This window comes from Amphiura filiformis, chromosome 10, assembly GCF_039555335.1.
Source record: "Amphiura filiformis chromosome 10, Afil_fr2py, whole genome shotgun sequence".
Lineage (NCBI taxonomy): Eukaryota > Metazoa > Echinodermata > Ophiuroidea > Amphilepidida > Amphiuridae > Amphiura > Amphiura filiformis.
In genome coordinates this window covers 12,393,857-12,415,059 of record NC_092637.1, presented here as the reverse complement: position 1 = coordinate 12,415,059, position 21,203 = coordinate 12,393,857, and the positions used below count along the sequence as shown (strand labels likewise).

The window sequence follows — 21,203 nt, the reverse complement described above, 5'->3', positions numbered from 1 at the left end:
AGTCGATCGGCCTATCTCGAACAAACTCACTATGCGTAGCTGTTGAAGAACCAGTGGATTCGCCCTACTATCACGGCAATGTATGACACGAAGATATAGGGATGATGACGCTGTGTATTGGGATAACATTTTCTTTATTCAAAAACAATACCATACCTGTTGTGCTAAACCAGTATCCTCTCTCCAACAAAATCGTCCTCAGGAAACTTGTCATGTCACGGCCTGCCATATCCAGTCTCTCCACAGCAAACGGGAGCGCATACCCATCAACTACGGGTACCGAGTATGACACCCCATCCCCGGAGTCGATAACGAGACCTGTCGTGCGCCCAGATGCAAATAGGGCAAGCACCCCTTGGACACCAATATAGAGCGACCCAACATCAAAATTTTCGAACAATATCTGTGAAGTAAAGACACGAAAAAGTATGAATGAAAATTGCAATGGAAGAAGCGAATGGGTGATTCCATTTGAAATCTACACCCCTTGTGTGGGAGATTAATGTTACGTATATAGTCCAACGTCTTTGCGGGCGATTTTCTGTCGTGGTAGACGTCGCGTTTTCAATTCTCCCCAGCGGCTTTTGGTTAACAACCTTGGTTTTTCACTCAAGTGATTAGCTTCGTTCAAGGCTTTTTTTTCTCCATCTCGGCGTTTTCTGCAGCGAAAGACGCTACCAAAAATTTTAGCCGCTGCCGAAGACGCAGCCGCTTGGTCTGTCGCGGGCGATGGAGTATGACCTGGCTTTATATGCCGACGTTTCTGCATGTGTTTTTCCTTTACGATAGCCGTTGAATTTGCTGCTCTTGTGCATGGTTCTCCTTTGCGATTTTTAGTTCTTGACTTGTTCGCCCAAATTGTTCAAGGCTTCTTGACACAACAGAAAACTCGCGCCAAAACGTCGGGCCGTTATACTGGCCCTAACATACATACCTGCGTCATTTTTTCTCTATGTAACTTTGGATTGCGTGGTGCTTCTGACATCAACACAGCACGATCTTCAGGGTCCACACCCAATTCTGTATTGAAGGTATATCTATAAAAAAAAAATCATCAAAACAAAAGGTTTTCATAATGTGTGTTCCATCACATGGCAAAATAAGACCAGTGCACTAAAGGACAAGCTTTCTGACTTATTAAACAGAAGTTTTTGGGAGATATCAACAATAATTTACAACCGGATGCTATTGCCTCACTAGCTATGGATCGTCGTGCTTGGAGAAACTTTATAGTCGCCTGCTCCGCAGTCGAATAAAATGGATGATGATATAGGTGGAAGCTTTACTAATTTGAAATGGATTATATAATATTAAAGTGGAAAATAAGTTCGTCTTGCCTACTTTGGTTTAAATTTTCACGGTGATTACGGTACGGTGAGTGGTAGGCCTACATCGGTGGGTCAGACTTTTTACCCAAATATTTAAAATTCCATACCTCCATATTGTTTCCATGTCGTCCCAGTCTGTTACGATGCCATGTTCAATTGGATATTTCAGTTTTAAGATGCCACGTTTGGTTTGCGCCTCATCCCCAAGATAATGCTTCTTCTTTTGTAGACCTAAACCAAACAGTGTTTCCTGTGAACGTAGATAGGGTAAATTGGATGTCATAGTTTCATTGCACAAAATAATAATAGGATATCATGACGTATTTCTTGGTTATATGCTTTACACAGGTGGTGTATGACGTGCAGTCCCTAAATTCAGTAAATTTTCATCGTCAACCGTGTAATTGAATGGGATTATTTTGAAATTTTAAAACGCTTGAAATATCAAAAACAAATAGGCCTATGTTGATAAATAATATAAATACAAGCTAAAACCGTTGGGGTTCGATAATGAACCCCACAAAACTAACCGAGAATATGGAAAATGCCATACGGCCGGACGGTTTCACGAGTTGCCGGCTCGATCATGTCATCCGTCGCCTGGCTTTACATAATAGCACTATGACGTCATAATGTGGACGGGCCCTCGCCAAAATATATTTGGCTAAATAATCGTACATACATGCCATTTCACCGATTTCTTTACTAAATATAAATATGATCTGAATCACATTCTTGATAGTAATCATTGCGCCAACTTAAAACAATTTTGGTAGAACTATTCTTCCAAAGGCCGGATTATTTCCTTTTTAAAGGAATTTTTATTATTGTATGACGAAAACTTACTTTGTGTCGTGGTCTGCCAACGACAGATGGAAACACTGCAGTTGGAGCGTTGCCACCTGCGATGCCAGCCTTACACATTCCCGATCCATTGTCGACCACTATTGCTGGTGCGTTATCGTCCGCCATGACGGACGACCTTTAACCTCTCTACTTTGTGTCGTCAGTGTGTGTTTTCACCTGAAATGATAAGAATAAGAGGAGATTTATTAAATAAGGGAATTAAAGAAGAGAAATGATGGCCGGATCAAGTTGAATTCATTTCCAACTGAGAAGTAGGTCTTCTAAAGTCAGGCTTTCCATGCACGCCACGTGAATTACTTTACACATTTCACTATAGATAATTACGCACATTGTTTAGTATTTAAGGATGTAATAATTTTGTAGAAAGCCATTATTTCCATTCAATCATGGTTCTATTGCTTAACCTGTAAAAAACAAATCATAGCTTAGGCTGAAATATATCTACATTTTTGTGTGCGTTTTTTGCGTTCACTTTTGACCGCGACAGACGTCAATATGATGAGCCGTAGACAATTCAATTCAGCCCATACCAGTCTCTGAAGGTCTCTAAAAGAACAGAACCATAATTAAGACTACCAAGTTGTCATAATTCCAGCACCTAAACGTCCGCCCATTTTACAAATCTGTTTATACTTTATAACACATAATACGGTGTCATATGGTCACTTGTATGCCAATGACCCCGTATACGTGACCAAAGTAATGTAGTCTTTCCCGATCTCGATACTCCTCACAAAACGAACCTTCACTTATTTTGAAATAGCGCCACCAAAAAGTGCAGGACACACGACACTGTGGCGCTATTTAGTCTGAAGAATAAAAACCGGACCTGAATAAAGAGCGTTGCGATTTGCGATTAATTTCACTCTTTAAAAAAAACTTCGCTGTTTGTGTGTTGGTGTGTTTGTTTGTGTGTTTGTTTGTTTGTTTAAATGGTCGATGCGTACAAGCGTGTGGAGACATACTTGGGTCCTGATGGAACTGAACATGGAAATCCCTGGAATTTATGCTATTTAGAGCTAATTAGCAAGGAAATGCAATTTATTTCTTGGCAAAGCTGCCAATCGAAGTTGATTTTACACATGCATTAACATCTTTAACATCTTCTATCCAGGTCAACAACTTAATAAGCATAGGACTTTTATTTCTCTATAGAGAAGCAATTCTACATAAACTTCCTGCAATATCAATGAGTTCCTACCTCTCTGGTCGATGTTCTACTTAAAATAATGATGTGTATGAGACATACACTCACGACCATGGCGATATAGAGGCTAAAATAACACCTTTAGTATTCCTTTATAGGTACTACACCCTGTAGTAAATTTGTGACTATTTTTGCATTTTCTCAAAAATAATAACACACTGGTAACAAAAGTTATGTATATTATTGGGGCAAGGAATCCAATTACTACACTGGAATTTCAGTGACCCAAGACAAGCGGTTCGTTATTTATGATAAGAAATAAGGTACTGCTAGGATGTACCTCATTTCCTATCATATATACTGAACTGCTTGTCTTGAGTCACTGAAATTTCAGTGTAGTAATTGGATTCCTTGCCCCAATAATATACATAACTTTTGTTACCAGTGTGTATTATTTTTGAGAAAATGCAAAAATAGTCACAAATTTACCACAGGGGTGTAGTATTCCTTTAAGGCATACCGGATTTCCCTGCAATATCTTGGCTTTCTTTCCATAGGCTACTCGGGCGAGTCACTCATTATAGGAACTCGCTGAAATAGCAGCAGGATCACGGATTGTGTTTCACTATGGCAATTACTAACTGTATAGGCCTACACTCTTAACAAAAAGTTCTAAGTAGAACCTAAAATGGTTCAAAAATAACCAAAATGGTTCTGTAGAGGCCTGAAAGAACCAGTTTAGTTCTGAAATGGGTTATGTAAAGCTAAACAAAACCATCGAGTGTTGTGGTTATTTCAAGTTTCAAGAACCCACCCTTTTCGCCAGCCCATCGGGCTGGTACCTGTTTCTGGGATGGGGTCAGTTTGCTCAAGAGATTAATTTTTATTGGTATTGGAATGACTTTTTGTTAAAACTTTTTGTGGTTGAATTTTTTTTTAAATATTTTAATTCGATGTGTAAGGAAAAGTAAGTATGTTTTGCCGTTTCAACGAATGAAAACGAGTGAGTATTACCAAAGTTATGTTTGAATTAATATGACTTTAAAAGTTTTAGGTATAGGCCTAAAATGTAACAATAATAGTTAATATACAGCATCATATGGTCAGCAGAAGAAAAGTATGTCATTTCAGTGTCTTTGACCCGGGGTCCTTGACCACTGAACAGCGTGATATCATGTTGATAACATATCTAAGAATCAAAATCTTCATCATATGGACCATATTGATGTCAAAGTAATTATCTATCATATCCTGTGTCGTTTTATGGATAAAAATGACTCAAAATGCTATTGATGAAATAGTTGCTATCATGAACATCAGTTTTGCCTTTTCAACGGGAAAAATCCGATGCAAAATAAAGTTTTTAGGGCCTAGCTATAATATGGGCATAATTTATGCATGTAGGCCTATAGTATTGAACAATGTACCCATTTGACATGCACTTATATATAAATAAATTGTCTTACTTTATTAATTTAATAACTTCTATGTTATAAATAAAATGACACATAACGTAAGTGAAGCTACTTTCTATCTTTTTTATTTGATTCATAAACTTACAGTCAAGACACACAAGAGTGAAGATTGCAGTGAGTAATCAGTCCTTTATAAATGTTCTTGCCACCATCTATCATATAGTAAACTATACATTGCGAATTAATATCAAATTATTTTAAAATAAAAAATGTACATGTAAGGTGAGTTTATATTATGGCGAATTTAAGGAGTATTTCGTGATCCTAGCATCCTCTTTTTATGACATTTTTCAGTAGATATCCAAAAAAAGCTTATTCTAAAAAATTTCAGTTGATTCCGATTTTGCCTTTACGAGTTATGCATGGTTATGTGTACACAATGTGTTGCAATTTTGTTCTGGTAGGCCCCTATACCAGAACGAAATTCAAATTTCACGATTACTTTGCTAGCGAATTAATCTGCAAGAAATATTTTGTACATAAACATTATGTAGCCAGAGGTTTCCAGTGATATAAAAATCCAACTTTTTTTGAGAAAAGTTAGTGGATGATGCTGTGGATCACGAAATGCCCTTTTAACTAAAACCTGCAGTCAGTGCAGTGTAGTATTTGTGACGTGGTATATCGAAAGCAGACACTTTTGGGCAGGATCGTAAATGGAGAAATAGCCAAAAATCTACCCGGGGTGATTTTTTCACGATTTGGGTTTATGATGTTATTAATGTTTAAAATATTGTCTGATCGTTTCAGACCGGAATATAACTGGCATGTTGTATTTTTGAGACATTTTTCAAGGTAATTCCTACTCTCAACATTGTCAATAATATTTTTAAAGGCAGCTTATCTATTATTAATATTAAAGGCCCATTCAGTGATTTGCTCATCCGGACGATCGTAAAAATCATCAAAATTTTGGTACCGTACCTTTGTTATTACATAGATGTGCTAAGTCTGCGAATGGTTCAGCCAAAAGCCGTGTGGGCCTATTTAAGACAAAATAAGACATTTTACACGAATCTGTATTTTTAGATACTGACAGTATCTAAAATTAGCTACAAGTATTTGAATGGCGGGGCTTGAACTTCGTCAGTACTGCTGTTTTCTTCATTTTTTGCCAAATTTGGCATTTCAAAAATACCAAATGACAATTTGAATGACTTAGGCCTATCCTTCTCTTTTAAGCAATTTATAAACAATTTGAATTTTTTACTCTTGCACTGGGATCACTGAATGGGTCTTTAAGAAATATGGTGTATCATGTCAAAAACAGACATCTTTTGGACAGCTTATAAATTTGGAGGCTTTCACATAAAGAGCTATTTTGCTCCACAACGCCGTTTTCCCCAATAAAATCGGACATTCCTAAGCGAAGAAATTGAGTTCGTAAGTTATGGTATTAAAAAATTGGAAATTGAAATATCGTGGGTAAAAAGCTGAAAAGACAAATAAAACCAGAACAGAACAATTTAGAGAACAATAATGAATTAATAATAATGAACAATAATGAATTAAAGAGTTGACAGGAGATTAGGAGTTAATGTTTTCTGCAGTTTCAGTGTACATCTTCTCACCGTTGATGGTTTGGTGGACTGTCATGTAACATGGATGTAGTAAGCCGTGATCCTAAAAATGCCTTTCACATTGACCAAAACTAATTACAAGACCTCTTCTACATTGAGGCTGGCTTTCCCTTTTAGAGGGAATTTTTATCTCGTGAGGGTTCCATAAGAACAGTTAAGAACCTTTCTTTTTTTCTAAGAGTAGCCTATACGAATTTTGTCTCTATCCGTATCCTTCAAAAACAGGTGTACATTTATCAGTGTTGTATTCCTTGAGTATTGTCCTTGGCCACGAGGACACTTTTTGAAGTCCTTGATCCTTGGCCTTGGCCTCGGAGATAAAAGTCCTTGGCCTCTGAGGTATATCCTTGGCCTCGGACACCATGTCCTTGGCCTTGGCCTCGAACACCAAGTCCTTGGCCTTGGCCTCGGACACCAAGTCCTTGGCCTTGGCCTCGGACATGGGGTCCTCGACTAAAACACTGTTATTTATAGGCTATCCTGAGTTCACCTTTAAGACACGTTTTCGTCTCATCTCATCCCTTCGCCCCTCACCGTGCGATAATTGTCAATTAATGAAATGTTATCAATGCGATTTATTAAGAAACAAGATGCACTGATGAATTGCACATGGGCGATATTTTTGCAAAGGTCTGGTGAAGATACCGTGTGTCTCCATGCGGTCAAGCCAAATGAGTCATTTGTCGCTAATATTTATTTTCAGATAGCCAGCAATATTATGCAACTTCTTTTGTATTTCATTGTTTTGAACAAACACTCAAATTACCATATCTCTGGAACCGCAAGTCATATTGTAATTGAGTTCTCATCAAAATGAAGTTCTGAAAATGGCACATAATAAAATTGAAAACTGAAATTTGATTTTGTTCGAAAAAACGACTTATTTTGCTTGATCGCATTATTTTTTATTTATTATGATGAAGATTTTTGGTATGCATGCATGGAACCTCCCAAGTAAATCTACAAATCAGATGGTGGCTGCCTCTAATTGAAATACTTTGCATACCTGTTTCCTGCTAATTCTGATTCTACAACGCTTCAGTGGCGTAGCCAGTGGGGGGGTACAATAGACTATTTTTCACCCAGGGTGACAGGAAAAAGCGGAGAATTGTAAAGAAAATGATGAAAAATTGTGAATTACACATAAAAATTATGTGTTTTTATGTTAGTACCGCCTATTATCCTTGTTTTCTTTTTTTTTTTTTTTTTTTTTTTTTTTTTTTTGCTCTTTGCTCTTCACTTTTTCAAACCATGCAAAAAAATTTTGGGTCAACAAATCACAACTTCCGTCGGTAAAAAATATCTCCGTCGGTACATTTACAAGTTGTGCCCCCTCGGTTCCAAAATCCTGGCTACGCCACTGCAACGCTTTGAGGCGAGTTGTTGGACGGGAGTATGACCTATATATAGCGGTGTTTGTCCTAAAATATTGAGACAAATAAAGTTGACACACAAAAGTAATGGTACATGTAAAGATCCTATAAAGAAGATCTCAAGGCTTGATATTAGAAGTGTCATTTCCGGGGTGAACTCCCAACAACTTTAATTTTGATATAATTATTGGCCTTCACTTAAACTCAAGAACCGCACGACCTATGGAAATATAAATGCGATTATTGGCTTCCTTCCTATAAAGTCAATGTATTAATATCAAGAAGTATCGGCATACTGCTATTTTATCTTAAGTTAAATGGCTAAAGTTAAAGAGTTTGAAAATATGGCGCCTCCTATCACTCTCGCCTTAGAAGATGTCGTTGTAAAATTATTGTAAACTCGCTCCTGGAATTCCAGACATTTTGTGGGATGGCTAAATCTTATTCCTCAACCCCCTTCAACACAATATTGTTATCTGTATTACCAGGCTTTCCTTTTTTTCTTCTTTTTTTTTTACTCCTCACTCCTGGAATTCCATTTTTTGGGACGCTAAAGCTAATGCCGGAAATACAGTTTTGTCCTGATCAGAATCCTATTCCTCAACACCCTTGAGCACACTTGCTACCTGGATTTCCAGACTTTCCATGCTTCCAGATGTTTAGACCAACACATTTTCATATCCTCATTTATATGGAATAGCCCCACAGCAGCTAACGGGAGTATCCCATCATGCATTGCAGTATATCTGCTTGCTCTATTTCCATAGCAAATGTATACAAAATATAAACAAGAGCCGCTTAGATATTGAGAGCTATGGATAGTACTTCATCTTCATTCATTTATTTTTCCTATCCTCGGGCATTGGGTCATTCCAGTTGAAATACATACACCACCTATAGAAGACGTGACCTTAATCTTCCACACAGGGAGTGTAGATTCCAAATGGAGTCACCCATTCAGGTAACCCCATTTGAAATTCTCACTCCCTGTGTGGGAAATAAGGTCATGTCTTCCATATGGGGTGTATGGATTTCGACTGGGATAGCTTATGAAAACGTCATCTACGAAATTGTTGGGAAGAAATCTAATTTTTTTGTGAAAAATATTTGAACAGCGTTGGATTTAGTATGTATCATTTATCACATTAATTCCTGTCACTATTAATATTATTATTATTAAAGTACGGTATATAGGTGCCTATATTGAATGCTGTTGTTATTGCTCTGTTTTTGCTGTTGCTTTTTGTTGTTTTAACTATGATGATGATGAAAATGAAGATGAAGATGAAGATGAAGATGAAGATGAAGATGAAGATGAAGATGAAGATGGAGATGGAGATGGAGATGGAGGTGGAGGTGGATGGAGATGGAGATGGAGATGGAGATGATGAGATGAAGATGAAGATGGAGATGGAGATGGAGATGGAGATGAAGATGGAGGTGGAGGTGGAGGTGGAGGTGGAGGTGGAGGTGGAGATGGAGATGGAGATGGAGATGGAGGTGGAGGTGGAGGTGGTGATGGAGATGGAGGTGGAGGTGGAGGTGGAGGTGGAGATGGAGATGGAGATGGAGATGAAGATGAAGATGGAGGTGGAGGTGGAGGTGGAGGTGGAGGTGGTGATGGAGATGGAGGTGGAGGTGGAGGTGGAGGTGGAGGTGGGATGGAGATGAAGATGGAGGTGGAGGTGGAGGTGGAGGTGGAGGTGGAGGTGGAGATGGAGATGGAGATGGAGATGGAGGTGGAGGTGGAGGTGGTGATGGAGATGGAGGTGGAGGTGGAGGTGGAGGTGGAGATGGAGATGGAGATGGAGATGGATGAAGATGGAGGTGGAGGTGGAGGTGGAGGTGGAGGTGGAGGTGGAGATGGAGATGGAGATGGAGATGGAGATGAAGATGAAGATGAAGATGAAGATGAAGATGAAGCTGTAGATAAAGATGGAGATGGAGATGAAGGATGGAAATGGAAATGGAAATGGAGATGGAGGTGAAGATGCAGATGAAGATGGAGAAGGAGATGGAAGATGAAGATGGAAGATGGAGATGGTGCTATAGACGGAGACGGAGACGGAGATGAGGCTGAAAATGGAGATGGAGATGAAAGATGGAAATGGAGATTAAGATGACGATGACGATGAAGATGAAGATGGAGATGGAAGTTGGATCATTTTTGACAAGAACCTATTCATATTTTAAATGTCAAGGTAATCTTATCAAATTTGATGAGTTTCTTGTCATTTTGATGAGAATATCCGATTCATTTTGAAGAGAAATCTGTTATGTCCCCATCTTAACAATTCCGTTGTCAAATTTGACAAGTTTCTATATTCAAAAATGAGTAGATCGTTTTAAAGGGGCATTTCGGGATCCACAGCCTCATCCCCCACTTTTCCCAAAAAAGTTGAGATTTTTACACCACTGGATACCTCTGGCTACATAATGTTTATGTACCAAATATTTCTTGCAGATTAATTCGTTTAGCAAAAATATCGCCAAATTTGAATTTCGTTCTGGTGCACCAGAACGAAATTACAACACATTGTCTATGGAGCAGTGTAATACACATAATCATGCATAACTCGTAAACGCAAAATCGGAATCAACTGAAATTTTGGAAATAAGCTTTTTTCGTGGATATCTGCTGAGAAATGTCATAAAAGGAGGATGCTAGGATCACGATATCCTCCTTTGAGAGTGTGGAGCCTTTTTTTTATATGTATATCCAGTATTAATTAATGGCGTATCTAATAAACAATAATAGCCTTACATGTGACCCAAAGGCTAGAATAATGACAACGTATAAAAATACCAGCTAACAAAGAGTTAATAGCATGAACAAATTAATGCCATTCAATTTCTGCAACGAAGCAGAAGCTATCGATTTCATTATGAAAATATGACATTGCTAAGTAAGATTTCATCAACATGATATTGTGTTACATGTATTATCATTATGGTATTTGTCTTCAGTCTTCATGAATATAAACGAATAATTTTTATATGGTATAAATTTTCACATCCCCAACATTTCCAATTTAGCTGTCTATAAACACATACCCTAGAAAACTGGGTCTGTGCTATTATTAAGTATAGCTAGAGTAAAGCAATATGGACTGGTGAAAAATACGAACGAAATAATTTATCTTATTATTACTAGGGGTACCTGCAGGGAATATGGGACCATTAAGGACGTTTAGCTTATTTGCATAAAAACTAAAGAAGATATGCCCACAAGAGATTGTTATGATGAACAACCTGTCCTTTAAGATTAATAAAACAGGCAATGTTACCTTGTTTTTATGTTTGTTTGGACGCTATGACGTCAAAATGACGTCATCGTCAAGTGTCCCATATTACCTGCATGTGCAGGTAATATGGGACACTGTGTTATCTCTATGGTGATAATCAAAAAGTTCAGAAAATCACTCTTTTGTTCTAAAAACATTTTTGTTACATGATTTTGAATGTTAAATGCAAATTTCTACAAGAAAATTCAATTTTCTAAATAGTTTTGCTTTTCGCATTGACAATGCACACAATTTCCTATGTGTCCCATATTACCTGCACCCATTCAGTTGAAAATCAGAGAAAATAATCATTTATAAAGGAAAGTGCCACTTGTCAGTGGAATTTTACCTGCTGATAAGCTTAACCCATCACCTAAAGATCATAAAAATGACAAATGCCCCTCAGTACCAGAGTTTTGGATACACAATCATAAAATGTGACGTCATTGGTGTGATATGAGGCCAAAAAAACGACATAATTTTTGGGCAATTTCACTCTGTTTGGCATTGATTTCCAAGAGTTTGATACACAGACTCCAAAACTGCATTTCTAGAAGCACAATTGATGTCTCTAAACACTTAACAAATCAACTTAAAGTGTTTACCTTCTCTAAGCTACTTTTTGTTAAAATGAAAACAGGTGTCCCATATTACCTGCTGTCCCATATTACCTGCACCTACCCTATACAAAAACAACAACAAATACAAACTGAATAAATTATGTTGTTGTGAGTATGCAGGTTTCCAATAGCTGATTTAAAAATAATAACAATTTCCAAATGTTTGTTTGTTCGTCTATTTTACCTCAGTAAGAGACACATGAAAAAGTGAATTTTGCATTAGCTTATTTAGGTTAATCTGAAACGCATCATCCTTTTTGCAATGGGATATTCCAGTTACGATCCATATACCCCCTATGGAAGACATTGCCTTATTCTTCCACACAGGGAGCGTGACTTTCATTCAAATGGGTTTACCTGAATGGGTGAATCCATTTGAAATCTACACCCCCTGTGTGGGAGATTAAGGTCATGTCTTCCAATGGATTTCAACTGGAATAGCCTAAAGTTATTGAGATTGGGACTGATGCTATAATGGTTTCCCCACTGTTATCAAGTTAATGGTATAATATCAACCTACAGCATCATGCCTTCACAGAATTGCATCTTTAAGGCGGTTCGGGGTAGGGGGGGTGAGCTAGCGGTGTGCGGCATTCAAATATTGAGACAAATGAAGTGGCCGGGGGGTCACTCCCATTGTGGCCTGTACACCATTCGCGATAATAAAAACGAGTAAAAAGGGTAGTTTTTCGTGGGTAGGCACGATACGCGCGTATCGTGTTTAGGGTGTCAAAAACACGAAAAATCGGGAAAAAAATTTCAATGGCAAATACGCGGAAAGGGTGTGAAATTTGATGCAAGGAATAAAATTCCAGATTAGGGCGTGAAAACAGGCACGTGTTAGGCCTACCTGTTTAGGGTATCGTTTTAGCCAAGGGTTAAATCCTTGTTTAGAGTGCTTTTCAAAAGTTGATTATCGCGGATGGTGTACAGCCCACAATGGGAGTGACCCCCGGGGAAGTGGCACACAAAATGAATGGTATAGGCCTAGGTTCTATACAGGAGATCACAGGGTTTGATCCCGGGCGTTTGTCATTTCCACCCCCCCCCCCCATGTGCATGAATTTTCTAGGGAGGGGGAAACGCCCAAAACTTCCGTTCATATATTTTACCTTAACTCAAGAACCACAAGACCTATATAAATGCGATTATTGGCTTCCTCGGGTCATTTTCTACTGCAGACGACAATAAAAAAAATAATGAAATTTAAAAAATTTCAGAATTGTATTTTTTCATTACCATATTTGGAATCAGCATGAAAAATGCAAGAAAATGAGTACAAACAAGCCTACTATTGGTTCAGTGGTTCTTTAGATAGCTCTTAATATTTTGAGAAAATATCTCAAAATTTGGATTTTTTATGTTGAAGGCTAGCACGCAGAGCATTATGAAGTACACTGTAGATATTTAGTTTAATGGCTAAAACTGAAAAAATAGGTCTCCTGTCATCGCAGTATGATCGCACTCACCTTAACTTAGTTTGAAATTATCCACATCCCGCATTTCAACACACAAGCAATCTTTACAACCTAAATGTCAGAATCCATGCAGACAATTCTCCTCCCAAAATGACGTAGCCTAAATTTAGCATAAGTCGGGTTTTTTTTCAATTTTTTGGGATATAGGGGCCTACGTAGGCTACCTCGCATAATGGGTAATTCCAATTAAAATCCATACACCCCCTGTGGAAGAGATGACCTTAATCTCCCGCACAGGGAGTTTGAATTTCAAATGGGGTAACCTGAATGGGTGACTCCTTTTCAAATCTACACACGGAGATTAAGGTCAGTGTCTTCCAGGTGGTGTCTGGATTTCAGCTGAAATATCCCAATATATCCGTCTTGGGTGTGCTTTTGTTACATCGCGTTTGGATTCATGCAATTCTGCCCTGTATGGTCTTCCTTGTTCCGACATCAACAAGCTTCAACGAGTCCAGAATACTGAAAAAATAGGTCTCCTGTCATCGCATATGACCGCACTCGCCTTAACTTACTTTGAAATTATCCACATCCCGTATTTCAACACACAAGCAATCTTCACAACCTAAATGCCAGAATCCTTGCAGACAATTCTCCTCCCAAAATGACGTAGCCTAAATTTAGCATAAGTCGTTTGTTTTTTTCAATTTTGGGATATATACGTATACCTCACATAATGGGTAATTCCAGTTAAAATCTATACACCCCCTATGGAAAAGATGACCTTAATCTCCCGCACAGGGAGTGTGATTTTCAAATGGGGTAACCTGAATGGGTGACTTCTTTTGAAATCTACACACGGAGATTAAGGTCATGTCTTCCAGGGGGTGTCTGGATTTCAGGTGGAATAGCCCAATATCCGTCTTGGGTGTGCTTTTGCTGTGCTTATCTCTTGGTTGATGGTTCTGCCAGCATTTTGTTACTTTCCAATTTATAAAAACTCCATAAGCCTATATAGAAATCTAGGCCGTGTTGCCGTTATAGGTATAAATTAACCCATTTTAAACCGAAGAAAATGAGATATACCCAACGTGGATACTCAATGGCAAATTGACTTTTTGGGTAAATCCCATAATTCCGTGCGATTAGACCCGAAATTTCGTCATCACGCCGACTTGCAATGCGATAACGATGTTCGCTAAACGATGTGCGCAACGGCGTGACGCCAAATGACGACATCTCGGGTATAACCGCAAGGAATTATGGGATTAAACGAAAAGGTCAATTTATATAAAGTGTATTCATAACACAAATTGTAGTTTACGGTTCTAGACGTATTATTTGAAATGACGAAATAAAATCTTCCATTGAACTTTTCCCATGCACTTTCCCATTAGTGTGCTAATAGCATAGACGCACGAGACGTGATGAGCGGAAATGGGGACAATGCTGTCTTTGAAATGGAACAACTTGAACTGAGCAGGCGAGTTCTTTATTCTGCCATGAACTCGACAAGACATGGTTTTAAAGGCAAGCAGAAATTATTAGCAATAATATTTACCGTATTATTTAAATAAAACAAGGTATATATGCATGTTTACCTTATATGTTTTCGGTTTGAAAGATCCAAAAATAAATCTCGTGATCATCGTCATTATCTCATCATCATCATCATCATCATCATCATCATCATCATCATCATCATCATCATCATCATCATCATCATCATCACCATTGTCATCATCATCATCTTCATCTTCATCTTCATCATCATCATCATCATACAGATAAATGTTCATCATCATCATCATCGTTATTATCATTATTATCGTCGTCGTCGACGTCATCACCATCGTCGTCGTATCCAGATAAAATGTTCATCACATGTAGTGATCCATATACCTGTACATGTATAAAACACCTGTATACAGGCTGTATCAAAATGATTGGTACCATCAGTTATAAATGCCGGCGGCGTCTTCCAAACATAGCATTTGATGGCCACATGTTTTAATTGTATGACCTTTAAAGGAGTATTTCGTGATCCTAGCATCCTCTATTTATGTCATTTTTCATTAGATATCCACGAAAAAACCTATTCCCAAAATTTCAGTTGATTCCGATTTTGCGTTCGCGAGTTATGCATGATTATGTGTATTACACTGCTCCATAGACAAAGCGTTGTAATTTCGTTCTGGTGCACCAGAACGAAATTCAAATTTCACGATATCTTTGCAAAACGAATTAATCTGCAAGAAATATTTTGTACATAAACATTATGTAGCCAGAGGTTTCCAGTGATATAAAAATCTCAACTTTTTTGAGAAAAGTGGGGGATGAGGCTGTGGATCACGAAATGCCCTTTAATATAACATGTATTAACAAAATTAATACAAATATGGTGGATCTTATGTTGTACTTGGAATATGGCAATTTTGTACAAAAACATTATAGCTGGAAACTAATATTGGTACCAATCATTTTGATACAGCCTGTATACCTCCTTTTAGTTTTAGTTGCAATATTCATGTCTTTCAATGCACACACATAATTCAGCAACCTGACATTACGTCAATATCTTTCCACAGCTTTAGAGTTCAAGTTACAAAATATCATTCATTACAATCAACCTGTGTGTCACCAACATTTAATTCGCCTGACCGACTGTAAACCCGGGGGAGGGACTCAGTGAAAATGGGTGACAGAAATGTGTGGCCATGTTGATCCCTTTTTCATCTCACTCTCACCAATGACCCCAGGTTTTTTGCTTTGTTTTGTTTTGTTTTGTTTTGTTTGTTTTTGTTATATAATAACCCCCTCAGTTTATCTATATGGGTCAAATGGCTTAAATTGCTCCATTTGTGATGTTTACAGTTCTAAAAATTATTGTGGTTTACAGCTCGGTTTACAGCCCGGTTTACAACCCGGTTTACAGCCCGGTTTACAGCCCGGTTTACAGCCTGGTTGACAACCCGGTTTACAGTCCGGTTTACAGCCCGGTTTACAGCCCGGTTTACAACCCGGTTTACAGCCCGGTTTACAACCCGGTTTATAGCCTGGTTTACAGCCCGGTTTACAGTTTCCCTTTACTTTGTGTCTTATCATTTATAAATTATGTCTAATTGAACTTTAACCTTGAAGGATGATAGTTTTCTTTTTAAAAAAATCTTAAATCTAAATGCATCAAACCTGGATATCAGAGCATGCAGTATGTTCACATAATATTTTAAGACAGCTTTTGGCCTCTAATTTGATGCTGTTGAAATGTATAGTCTACATCATAAGACTTTGCACATAAAAATCAATACGTAAGCTTTCAACAGCCAAAGATAGGCTTCAAGCCAACAGCATCCAAGACTGCATTCAATGTTGAGTACCTGATGATCAAAGCTGCCTTTCAGTATAATAGTACATATCATCATATTCTATATCCTCTTTCCCCCAGATTCAAGTTTAACAGCTTTTAACTTAGAAATTGTAATATAGGCATGTTTGTATACGTAGTCATGAATAAATAGAAAACCCTATTTAACCTCGCATTTTTAAAATTATGTTTACAAAAAATGATGCTTTCGTCTGCGTAAATTAGAAATATAATTTTTGTGAACTTTTATCAGAAAAGGTTGCATTTTAAAATTTGGTCTATCCATACAACTTGTTTGATTCAAATCATTGTAGATTGCAGAACGTCATGGGTCATACCGAGTGACGCAGAACGCGTCACTAGTGCGTAAATCTAATCTACGCGAGGGGTTTAAAGGAGCATTTCGTGATCCTAGCATCCAATTTTTATGACATTTTTCAGTGGATGTCCACGAAAAAAGCTTATTCCCAAAATTTCAGTTGATTCCGATTTTGCGTTTGCGAGTTATGCATGATTATGTGTACTGCTCCATAGACAATGTGTTGTAATTTCGTTCTGGTATACCAGAACGAAATTCAAATTTCACGATATCTTTGCTAAACGAATTAATCTGCAAGATATATTTTGTACATAAACATTATGAAGCCAGAGGTTTCCAGTGATATAAAAATCTAAACCTTTTTTGAGAAAAATGGGGGGATGATGCTGTAGATCACGAAATGCCCCTTTAATAAGGCAAATACAGGATTATGCAGCGATATTTTTGCCCATTAATTTCCAACACATTGTTGTAGACAAAACTGGTTCGCATTAAATCGGACCAATCTACTTTACAAAGCATCGTGTAAAAAGCCATCAATGCTGATAGAGTATAGGCTTTGAGGCTGAATCTCTCAATTCAATTGCTGTCTATTGTGACGGTCATAGATTCAAGCTATTTGGGCGTTTTAAGCAATTGGGGTTTCTCGTAATGTACACACGGGGAACTGAAAATGAATTGAAAGCATGCGATATGAAATGCTCTAAATACAAAATACTCCTGAGGTTAAACGAGAAACCTTAAAAATTCTTCCTTCTAACAAATTATCTTGATTGTCATGTAGAGAACTAAATTTTATATTATACTTCTAACTATTGTCTTAAGGGTGCACGCAGGGTCACTCTAAGTGGGAATTGTTAGACATTTTTATATTGTATCTTTAAAAGTAATGATGATACGTACATAAAAGTATACATTTTCAGAAATGTTTATTCGTTTTAAAAATATCGGTTAAAAGGGATCACAATTTGACAAAATTTTGACCAAAAAATTCGAATAGTTTAAGGTATAAAAATAGTTTAAAGTCCTAATTCTAAAAGTTGAGAAAACGGTTACTAGCTTATGGATTATAGGCGGTACCAACATAAAAACACATAATTTTTATGTAAAATTCAATTTTTCATCATTTTTTTTATAATTCTCCCTTTTTTTTTTCTATCACCCTGGGTAAAAAATAGTCTATTGTTAACCCATTTTTTTTCACCAACATCTTCCGTCTACCGACGGCCTTACATGAACCGACGGCCATGACGAGCGGAGCACACTGGCCCCCCTGCCCTGCCCCCCCCCCCCCGCACTGGCTACGCCACTGCTCCATTAGCACATTGTTTGCCACATGAGCACCTATTCTTACTTCTTGCCAAATTGTCTTGATAATCATGTAAGGCATTCTAAAAATAAACTGTCCATGTTTTGTAATCACTATGTCCTAAAAACATAATTACATGAACCAATCTTTCATTATTACATCACTAAACAAAGGTTTATATATTCCAGTTGAAATCAATACACCCCTCCACATAGGGAGTGTAGATTTCAAATGAAGCCACCCATTCAGGCAACCCTATTTAAAATTCACACTCCCTATGTAGAAGATTAAGGTCATGTCTTCTTAGGGTGTATGGATTTCAACTGGAATAACCCAATGCTCCCTCCTCAGGCGTTTGGCTATGAATATCTGTTCTAAAAAAATGCTCTTTGAAACGTTGCTCGTATTTTTACCCATAATTAAACATTGATTTTCCGTCACGTTGAATAAAAATTTTATATGATAAAGGTTTATAAATATGAAAAATTACAATTATTTTTCTGGAGAGGCTTCTGCTTGTCAATACTTCAAAAAACTTAACAAATTCCGATAAATACGAATATGTAGCATTTGAAATCACAATTTGCTTCAGTGAACATGTGAATATTTATTCAAAACGTTGCCATGTTCCTGGAGAGTTTTTTTTATATTTTTTGTTTTATTCACTCTAAAATATTTAAAAGTACCATCAGAATGCGTCAAAAATATTTTTGTAAATGTGTTATACTTTGATCAGCTCGTAATCGGCGGGCCTTATAACATCGCGGATTAATATCTATTAATTTTTCTACTTTCTTTAAAACACAATATATAGACCAGACATGTCAACTAATGGCACTCTTAAGGGAAGGGGTGTGAACGTTTGGACAGTATTTATTGTGGGACATTAGAGCACATCAGACATATCGAATTGCATTCTGAATACGAAGAAAGGCCTTCTGATATCAAATAATTTTGATTTTTGAAATTCGCAATGTAATACACATTTTATGGCAAATCATTAAAAATTGATATTTTGATGTTTAACAGTAGACCTACTCGAAGTAAACTTTATAAATCTGATGATTTCTACCTAAAGTGTATGTAGGTGGGATGAAAAGCCGACGATCAATTGAAAATTTTGACCTTTCGTATTAAAGATATGGATTTATTTTCCCAAAACACAAAAAAAATAGGTCTTTTTGCAAAAAAATCTAAATCTTCAATATAAAAGGTCAAACTTTTCACCTGATCGTCGGCTTTTCCTCCCAGCTACATACACTTTAAGACTATATCATTAAATTTATAAAATTTACTTCGAGGACTGTTATATCTCCAAAATGTGAAAAATATCAAATTTTAATAATTTGTCATAAAATTTGTATTATATCGTGAATTTCATAAAATGAAAATTATTTGATATCAGAATGACATTCTTCGTATTCAGAATGCAATTCGATATGTCTGATGTGCTCTTATGTCCCACAAAAAATGCTGTCGAAACGCTCAAAACGCTCATTCCAGTTCCCTTAACGTGGGTCTACTTTTCGGCGTAAAAGCCTATAACATTTCCCGCCTATTACGAGCTGATCAAACTATATAGGAATATCTTACTTTGATAAATCCATCCATTAGGCTATAACTCTAGAATGCTCTAGCAACGCACTTTGTTTTTGAACCCTAACCCTAATCCCGGAGCCCTAATCCTACGCTAATCCTAGCCTTAACCTTTTTTTCTTTCATTATTGTAACTTCAGTTCTCATCTTCAATTCAACCTTCGGAAATCAATCATTATTTAAAATACACTCAATTATTTAAATATTCATTTATACAACACTCCTTCAATGTTTCAACTTGAACTGTTAAGCCCCTAGCCCTGATTGAAAACAAAATACAGCTGTAAGGTTGTCATCTTGTTTAGCATAATAAGTATTTTGTTAAATATGAAATTTACTTTTCTGCTGGTATAAATACCTATTCCTTTAAAACATACTTCTAACGTACGTTCAAGGGCCATTATGAACGTGATGGAGGAGACCCTTGACCGCGTTCTGATTTTTTTTCCTCCGGGCAAGTCAGCTGAGAAGTATATATATTATAAACGTCTGTTCCTACTCCTTGTACAGCACATGTAGTAAATGCTGCACTGGTATATGGATATTTTTGCTTGGTAACAGTGTCTCATTCGTGTATGCTTTTAAGAAACAAAGGTAGCAAATAAACATTGAAACAGGTAAATGGAAACATTTACCTGTTTCTTCATAATCGTCATCGTCATCGTCATCGTCATCATCATCGTCATCATCATCGTCATCATCATCATCATCATCATCATCATCATCATCGTCATCATCATCGTCATCATCATCATCATCATCATCGTCATCATCATCGTCATCATCATCGTCATCATCATCGTCATCGTCATCGTCATCATCATCGTCATCATCATCGTCATCATCATCATCATCATCATCATCATCATCATCGTCATCATCATCGTCATCATCATCATCATCATCATCGTCATCATCATCATCATCATCGTCATCGTCATCGTCATCGTCATCGTCATCATCATCATCATCATCGTCATCGTCATCGTCATCGTCATCGTCATCGTCATCATCATCGTCATCATCATCATCATCGTTGTTGGGTCATCAGCAGGATGAAATTACGAGTTGTAATTTCGTAAATGACTCCAAAAACACCTTTTTCCCAAATTCACTTCAGAATGCACAACAAAACACACTGATTTATTAAGTTAACAATATCTAAGTATTTTAATCAAAAGAAAAGTATGGTTTAACAATAATTGTGTGAGTCAACATAAACACAGCAGCCGTCTTATTGTTGTTGTTCTATTTCTCAATGTTCTTGATGTATATCCTGATTCACTTGTCCTGCGAAGATCACTGTTCAGCGAAGTCCACTGAAGACTTATATATCCTTTGCATAAAATCCTCGCACAGTTGACGATCTCCAAAATGGTGCTATTTTCACCTTCCACACAATTTCTAATGTAAAACAGGCCTGCATTCAGCAGTTTTCCTCCTGTTTCCACTTACATTGACAGATGTGCTGATTCATAAACCAGACTTCAGCAAGTCGACAGAAGAATATATTCCTTTCTTGG

General features: G+C 37.2%; 1 protein-coding gene across 1 annotated transcript in view; it reads right to left on the bottom strand.

The window, feature by feature from the left end:
• LOC140162507 (actin, cytoplasmic-like) overlaps positions 1 to 21,203 on the bottom strand; it is an 84,704-nt gene that overhangs the window by 3,304 nt on the left and 60,197 nt on the right. The window contains exons 3-6 of the mRNA XM_072185752.1: positions 2,175 to 2,351; positions 1,436 to 1,578; positions 935 to 1,037; positions 157 to 403 (exon numbers count right to left, since the gene is read on the bottom strand). Of these exons, the coding sequence (XP_072041853.1) occupies positions 157 to 403; positions 935 to 1,037; positions 1,436 to 1,578; positions 2,175 to 2,300 (619 nt within the window). The 5' untranslated portion in view covers positions 2,301 to 2,351. The remainder of the gene's footprint in view (positions 1 to 156; positions 404 to 934; positions 1,038 to 1,435; positions 1,579 to 2,174; positions 2,352 to 21,203) is intronic.